Consider the following 8,672-nt stretch of genomic DNA (forward strand, 5'->3'; position numbering starts at 1 on the left):
TATGTAAATCATCAAACCTTTGGTTGTTTCATCGTTTAGTCATCATGACACCATCATTAACATTTCATACTTATAACAAATATATGTGCGTTATTTTACTGTCTATGTTTGTTTAATACACGTTGTTTCTTTAAATTTCTTAAAGCTTAAAATTAAATTTGAACTACTTTTTGTTTTGACTTTTAAATTCTATATATTGCAGATTATACAGTTCAATCTGTTAATTACAAAAATATGTCTTTTCTTTGTTTGTTCATTTTCTGAAATTATAGCAGGTATTATCTCCCTTACTCTAATTCTAAAATGAGACGACTATTAAAACATTTGCCTGTAGGCAGGGGCGGAACTACAGTGCCGCCAGACCCCGCAATGCGGGGGGGGGGGCAGACCGTTTAGTGGCCCATTGCCGACCATAATCAATTTTTTTATAGTTAAAAAAATAATTTTCTAGTAAAAAAAAATATTAATACAGTAGTGATGTTCTACAGTAGCTAACACATGCTGTTTCATAAAGGAAAAAATATATAGGCTACATGACTTGTAGTGTGAGGGATAGGCAACCGTTCAAACCACTTCCATGACTTATTTCCCTTTTTTAAATAGTCAAATATGTGTGCTCTTAAGAAACTTTAAATAGATTTGCACTAAACAAATTAAAAAGCAATCACTTCTGTGAAATAGTATTTAAAAAATACATAATAAAGAATGACATAGTATAAAAAGGAGAAGTATTAAAAACTAATAATATAAATGCTAAAAAAACATAAAAATAAACATAAGGCGAGAAACCATTACACATACAAATCTTTCATGCTTCATATTGTTTTGACTGGCTTGGCAACTATTTCTTTGGCTCAATAAAACCTGCACAAGCCGGATAACTGGATGGTAACTAGTTTGCACACCTTATTTTAGTCTAGTTCAGGGGTCGGCAACCTTTTGAAGCAGAAGAGCCAAAAGTTACAATTTTCAAAATTTCTCTTGTTTTAAAGAGCCACCAACATTTTTTTAAATTCAAATATTTTATTTTTTTATTAAGATTATTAGTATTTGTTCAAGGAGCTGGAGAGCCGCATCTTGATATCAAAAGAGCCGCATGCGGCTCGCGAGCCGCAGGTTGCCGACCCCTGGTCTAGTTCTTGTGCCATTTTATTTTCTCCCTTTGATTATTATATATGCAATTGATGTTCATTGTTCATGTCTTTGATGCTGAGTAAAATCTATCAAATATATTATTATTACTGAAAAAAAATGAACTGGATAGTGGCCTACTTACCTGCCATATTAAGAGATTCAAGCAATGACACAGCCTGGTTCAAACATTTTGCCAGTTGAGTTCCTTCAGGGGCATCTGTCATCTGGGTACTAAGCACTACATTGATCCTTCCAACAAGAGGGCGAAATTTAGAGGGAATGGACAACCAGGTATTTTTTCCCATGATAACTGCATTCTTTTTTTCAGCATCTTGTGTTCTTAAAGTTATCTGTTTAAAAAATGACATGTCGCTTTTTAAACGCCATGGTAAACGACCTTCAATGCCTATACCATTGTTATTGCAGGCAGCTACTATAATGTTTAGCTTTGGCATTGTTTATTTAAGTTACAATTATATCGCAAAATATGTAAATTCCAAAATGGAAATTTAAATCTTTAGCCTGATTATGGGTAGCTCATCTTGTTTTCTCCATCCACAATCTAATTTTTTTTTTTTTTTGTTTTTTTGTTGTTTTTTTTTTTGCACAGATATCTTTTATATTTATATGTATGATGAAGACAGTGTCGAAACTTATAAAATAAAGAATTAAATTAACAAGTCTTTCACAGTAGGCCTACAGACAATATCTTCAATGGCTAAAATTTTACAGTGAGTTAAAATAAACTCTATCTATTTTTTTTTTTTTTTTTTTTTTTTTTTTTTTTTTTTTTTTTTATTAATTCAATTGTTTTAAACATTTAAATCAGTAATAATAATATATTTGATAGATTTTACACAGCATCAAAGTCATGAACAATGAACATCAATTGCATATATAATAATCAAAGGAAGAAAATAAAAGGGCATAAGAACTAGATTAAAATAAGGTGTGCAAACTAGTTTCTCTTGACTGCTTAGTTTAGTGTGCTGCGGAGTCAAAAGTTCACATTGTAGCCACCCATGGACAGAAATAGAAACGACCGTGGGAGAAGTGTCTCTGAAATACACATACTGATCTATCATTCCAAAACTTTCCATGACATAAAATTGACCCTTGGCAATGAGGGCACGCTACCTTGAAATATCCGCCAGTCCGGTTGAGTGGGGGGGGGGGGGGGAGTGTGTGTGTGGGGGGGGGGGGAGGGGGGGGTTTGATGTGTGTATCTTTTTCTACCATTCAGGTTTTGCATTTTAAAACCCGGGAAACAGAAGACTGTTCTAATGTTAATTTACTTGGGGGGCTGATCGAGTGATGTTTGGCTTGAGACTGTCTAAATTAAAATTAATACTTTATTTATTTCTTTCCTGTATATTTCTTTTTTCTCAGTTAAGTGAGAGTTCCCAGTCTATGTCTTAGCTTTGCTTGAAATATTTCTTTTAACTCGATGTCCGTGTATTTTGTGAAAAAATATCTGACTTTATTCCAAATTTGCCATATAGTCGATCTATAAATAGCCGTTGCTACTAGTCTGTTTTCGTCTTCTATTGTTTGTCTTGTCGTGTTAATTAAATTAAGTTGCAGTTATATTTTTTTTTTTTTTTAAATACTTTTATTTTCCAATTTAAAACAAATACAGAAACATTCCACGCCGTTTGGGTGAATATTTGCAATATAGTTACATTGATGTACAGAGTATAGTAAATAAATAGCGAAATATGTAAATGAATACAAAAGATACATTGAATTTAAAGCTTGTTGGTTCAAAATTTGAAAAGAGGCTGGTTTGTAACATGTTTGCCAACAAAAGTGGTGGAAGAGTATAAAGTATGGAAGAATAGTCGAAATCAAAGCTGGTTTATATGGATTTCATCTCATTATGTACAATAAACATAGTAAATACCAAAGAAAAATGAATAACCAGTAGAGTAATCACACACACACACACACAAATTTGTTGTTTTACACAGATTTCGTTTACATTTGTACAATAGTGAATTACAAAAATGGATCAATAGGTAAATGATTTTTTTTTTTTTTTTTTTATTTTTTTTTTTATTTTATCAGTAAAAATAAACTATCTAAAATACTACAACAGTAAATGGGTCATTGTGTTTAAGCGACATTTAAAGTAAGCGATCCACTTTGTACTAAATACATTTACCTAATTGTTCCGTGTATCTGTGTTTATATTGGCCAACATTTTAATTTCTATTTAAGACATATCTCAAATTTGAGAATAAATTGAAACGTTCATTATTTTTCTTATATGTAATTCAGCAATATTTTCTTGTTGAATTTAATATTTTAAGAAAAATATATATTTATTTAGTTTGTTTATTTTTGCAGCTGTATTTATAAATTACCTCCCTTATATCGTTTTAAATTGAGGTGAATATATAGCCAAAGGTCTCTATGTCGTGAAATCAAATAGTTTAATTGAAATAATTGTACTCGTGTCAACCATACCAACCTATTGCACATATTATATTTGTATCCAGCCAAAACTTAGTTCTAAAATCTGACCTTATGTTCATAACATGGAGATGTACTACATCTAGATCTGATTAATGGCGACAACATGGATAGGTCTTACATTTAAATCATGCGCTACGTTTGTACAAGTATTGTGTTTGTAATTTATCTTTTAAATTATTTACAGCAACATTAAAACACAATAATATTTGACATGCCAAAATGTAATAAATATTTATTAAATAATTAAAACTAGTCTAGGCAGATTGATAGGACAAATGTATCTAACCATGTTATTTGCATATTAAACAATAAGGCTAATATTCTTATATAACACTATGGGGATGGTAAGGGGTCTTCCATAAATGACGTCACGTTTTTTTAAAATATTTTTACCCCCCCCCCCTCCCCTCCGTCACACATTGTCACAAAAAGCCCAGATGACGTCACACCTCAGTCTACAACCCCCTCAAAATTGCAGTTGAATTTTTTTTTAAACATCGATATTGTTCCAAAATCTTGTCTGAACTATTGTATAAGTATGTGTATACGCATGTATAATGATTTAAATATTTATTTTTTCTGCAGAATGTATTTAATTTATTTACCCCCCCCCCCCCCCCCCCCCCCCAAACATGGTTTAACATATACCTTATTACGATTCTCAACCAAACCGTTTTCCTCAGGCATGTATATAGCAACGTTGAGTTAATGTAACTCTCCCCATTCCCATAGTCAACCTCATGGTAATTGCTTTAAACGGTGCTCAGATAATACTAACGATTTGTATCTATATTCGTTTATACATTCAGCTGGATGTGGCATGCTTTCTTTACCATTAGCAGATATACGTCATGGTGTCACCCCCCCTCTCCCCACCCGCGTCTGGATTTGTCCATTTTGCTCTTAAAAGAATATCTAATTCACTCTAATTAATCATTTAAAGTATCGATTTTGTGTATATATTTTGCTTATTTTTGCCTTGGTGTCACCCCCTAAATGGTGTCACCCTGTGCGGTCCGCAGCCCCCTCGCTACGACACTGGTTACTAACAACCGGATCAAGTGGACTCATATTTTGTTGAAAAGACACATCAAAACACTCATCAAACGTAATATTTTACTATTGTTGAATGTGTCGATGTGGCAAGTTTAATCATTATTCTAAATATAAACCATTATTTTTATCATGTGACGCATTATATATATATATATATATATATATATATATATATATATATATATATATATATATATATATACATGTTTAATCCAATGGTTTCTAAAGCATGTCCATGTTATGCTATACGTGTGAAATCCAGTGGATTCTAATTAATGTCCATGGTATAGGATACGTGTGTAATCCAGTGTTTTCTTATATATGTCCATGTTATATGATAAACATGTAATCCAATTACTTCTAAAGCATGTCCATGTTATACGATACGTGTGTAATCCAGTGGTGTGGTTTCTAATGTAAATCCTGGCTAGTAGGTTTTGTAACAATGTTTCACGTGGGGGAAGTTAGACGACGGGTGTTTCTAAACCCTTTGTATGTTGGCCGACGAAGGTAGCGGTTTCTGCTGTTTGATTATAATATCCCTTGCAGAGTTAAAGGTAATAACGTGACAACTGGTAAACATGGGTTGCCATATTTATAATGGACGATTAAACTTGGATGTACTTCCCTTATTATTAGAAAACTGTCTCACTTAATTTTAAATCAAACCATTTCAAATGTATCATTGCAAAATATATCAATCATGAGACAACAAACCACACAGACATAGGCTCAAACTAATTTCTGGCATGAAATAATTGAGTTTTAAAATGCTTTAATCTCATTTATCCCGCCTTTGTTTATTTTATTCTCTACGCAGCAGTCTGTGTTAGTTACTGTAGAACAATCACTGCTGTTGTCGATTTGTTTTTTTCACTGGCGGTGTAGTAGTTCCTCCATTGTAATTAAATTTATTTTTTTTTAAACACTGCGCTCTCCACTAGCAACGGACACTGGAAGTGTTAATAGTAAACTCAAAGAAAGCAACAACATTTGGTTTTACAACGACGTGTCATGGGTTGATGACTAAATCAACTTTAAAATTAGATAATTATATGAAATGTTCCATATTAAAAGATGTAGATTAAAATAATAATTATCTCATTATATTTTCAGAGGCGTGGCTTGGTGAGGGCAGGTGGGGCGGCCGCCAAACGTGGTAGATAATAATATAAAACGTTCGTTACTGAATTATATAGAAATAAAGAATGTTGAATGCTACTTGGCATTACGGACTTATTTCTTTTCTATATCAAATGTGGGACACCAAATATAAAAAGGCAAAGTGACAGGTAAAAGGCTCCCCGCCCGGTCCAAATGAGGAAAGGGGCGCGCATTTTTACCTACGCGAATAACTATTAATAGGCCTAATTTGAATAGGGGGCGCCACATTGATAGTTCGTCCTGGGCACCGAAATAGATCGCTGCGCAAAGTTCTTAATTATTATGGCGATTACAAATTTTCTGCCCACACCCTCCCCATATAGATAGCGCCCTAAACGGCCGCCTAGCTCGCCTTATAGGTAGCGCCGGCCCTGGACATATACCAAATAGCCTTCATCTTCATAATCATATACGATCTGGATCCTCACATCACAAATTGTGCTGGCATACGGAAGCAAAGCATCACTCGTATCAGGGCTCATACCACAAGGAAGCTTTTGTTTGGGGTGTCCGTTTGTAGAGGCATCACTGAGCTTGCATTTTTTATTTATTTATTTATTTTTTTTTTTTTTTTTTTTTTTTTTTTTTTGCATTATTTAATTATTTTTGTCCCTGACAGGAGGGATCCAAAATTAAATTTTTGTTTCGGAACAATCAATCTATACATTAAATCTAAAGAGATCGTTGATAAAACACATATTGTTACGCTTCGCTACTGTCTTTAGAATAAAAAAAAAATCGGAATTTAAAATTTGTTTTGAGAACACACACACAAAAAATTGAGTAAACTGAAAATAACGTTTTATTTTATTACATTTGTTTTAGATACATTATCTTACTTAAATTAAATAGCTATTTGAATTGTATGTTCATTTGTTTTGCTAATTTATTTATAAATTAACTCCCTTGTATTCAGGTCTATGGAGGCGAATTTCTAGTCAAACGCCTCAATGCTGTTGCAAAAATCAAATACTCCACTATGTAGGCCTATACTTTGATTAATTATCAAATTGTCAGCCGTGCCTGCCTGAAATAGCATTGAGTACAAAAAGTATATTTAGTTTATCTTAAAATATGGCCTTTTATCGATAACATCGAGATGTACTATATCTAGACCTGATTAATGTTTGTAATTATTTACAGCAACATTAAACCACAAAAATTATTGGCATTCCAGTATTTCATAAGATATTTTAAATAATCGAAACTTTACAACTTAGAACATTATGCTAAAAGTAGATCATTTCTAGTAGAAAGCTGCCAACACTGTCTTGGTTTACACAGGAACATACACAGTAATTTACTCTCAGATGGCTTTAATTCACTCACTTTTACATTTAATACGGCCTCAACCAATGCTCATTAGCCAGTTACAAATGTGCAGACGTAGATTTCAACCAAGTTTTGGCTTACTCCCCAAGTTCACCAGACAATGTCGTTTTAAATAAAAATGTAGACGTTCATAAAATTGTATTTGTTCATAAAATAAAAATTAAAAAAGAAAGCTGTATTTACAAACATAGACATTAGAAAAACGTAAATATATTTGTTATAGTACGGATCGCTTACTCCAAACAGAGACACAGTATTTTTACATTTCGAACAATATTTTCCAGCTTGTTGTAATATTAACACAAGGAGAAACTTAAACAGTCGAATGTACCAAACTCTCCCCATTATCCTGAATTTAATATGATCGCATATTGTTGTTTCAGGGCTAAAGCCATAAAAACGTTAAAGGCATTCAATATGAGTAAAAATATAAATGAAAATCATATATACAAATGCATTTTAATCTCAGAATGTGTTACTATTAAACTCAAATGTTATTAAAACAATTACACAGTAAAAAGACCTGCTAGGTTTCAATGCAATCAATGTTCTCTGGTTATAGCGAATATTAGTTTAGATTTTTTTTTATATATTATGTCCCTATAACTTTAGGGAATAGTATATTTAATTTTCTGTTTGTAAATATTATGTTTGAGGTGTCTATTCAACACTTTGTGAAACCACCTGATCCCGTTTATAGAATACAAAAATTGTGGCGTGATTTTGAAGCAAAACATATCTCACACCATAACTCGTATCTCAAGTGCACATCTTGTCGGGTCGCTCTTTGAAAATGGCACCATTATTTTAGGGTTGTCGCCGAATTGAAGATTAATAATCAAGAAAATACTGTAATCGTATCAGATGAGATGATTAAAGCAATATAAAATGTAAACGATCTAAGCTATACAAAATAAAAGTGCGTAATTTTACTGTTTACAATCATGTTTTTAATTTAGATTATAATTACATTTTGTTTTAAAGCAATACTCAAGTTTGATTCTAATTGAAATCGTAATTTGTTTTCATGTATATACTTTTGAAATATTGTGTTCATCAGTTTAACCAGAGTTTCTTCCAGGCATCTCTTCGGGGGGCTAAGAAGCCCCGACATTTTTTTACCGCCCCCCCCCCCCCCCCCGAACGAAATGAAATTTATATAATTTTTAGAGAAAATATATACTTTTAACAGTTCCCCCCCCCCCTCCCGAAGAAAGTCTACCGCCCCCCCCCCCGAAAATTTCAAGGTCCCCCCCCCCCCCCCGCGGGAGAAAAAAGTCTGGAAGAAACACTGAGTTTAACTGTTTTAATACACGTATATATTCTTAGTTTGTTCTTTTCTTATATATATATATATATATATATATATATATATATATATATATATGCATATATACATATATATATATATATATATATATATATATATATATATATATATATATATATATATATATATATATATACATATATACATATATACATATATACATATATATATATATATA

General features: G+C 32.2%; 1 protein-coding gene across 1 annotated transcript; it reads right to left on the bottom strand.

The window, feature by feature from the left end:
• Window positions 1-841: 841 nt before the first annotated feature.
• On the bottom strand, window positions 842-1,589 carry LOC131929036 (dihydrofolate reductase-like). The gene is made up of 2 exons (XM_059285221.1): window positions 1,277-1,589; window positions 842-864 (listed from the first exon to the last, which is right to left on the bottom strand). The coding sequence occupies exons 1-2, from the start codon at window positions 1,587-1,589 to the stop codon at window positions 842-844; spliced, it is 336 nt and encodes a 111-aa protein (XP_059141204.1).
• Between the last annotated feature and the right edge of the window lie 7,083 nt (window positions 1,590-8,672).

This window comes from Physella acuta, unplaced genomic scaffold (assembly GCF_028476545.2).
Source record: "Physella acuta isolate Inbredline_101_S28 unplaced genomic scaffold, ASM2847654v3 ptg001585l, whole genome shotgun sequence".
Classification (NCBI taxonomy): domain Eukaryota; kingdom Metazoa; phylum Mollusca; class Gastropoda; family Physidae; genus Physella; species Physella acuta.

Excerpts from the sequence above, each read along its gene's own strand:
- LOC131929036 (XM_059285221.1), bottom strand. The coding sequence starts at position 1,589 with ATGCCAAAGCTAAACATTATAGTAGCTGCCTGCAATAACAATGGTATA. Across the intron at positions 865-1,276 it reads TGAATCTCTTAATATGGCAG|GTTTTATTGAGCCAAAGAAA; the intron begins GTAAGTAGGCCA and ends CGGCTTGTGCAG.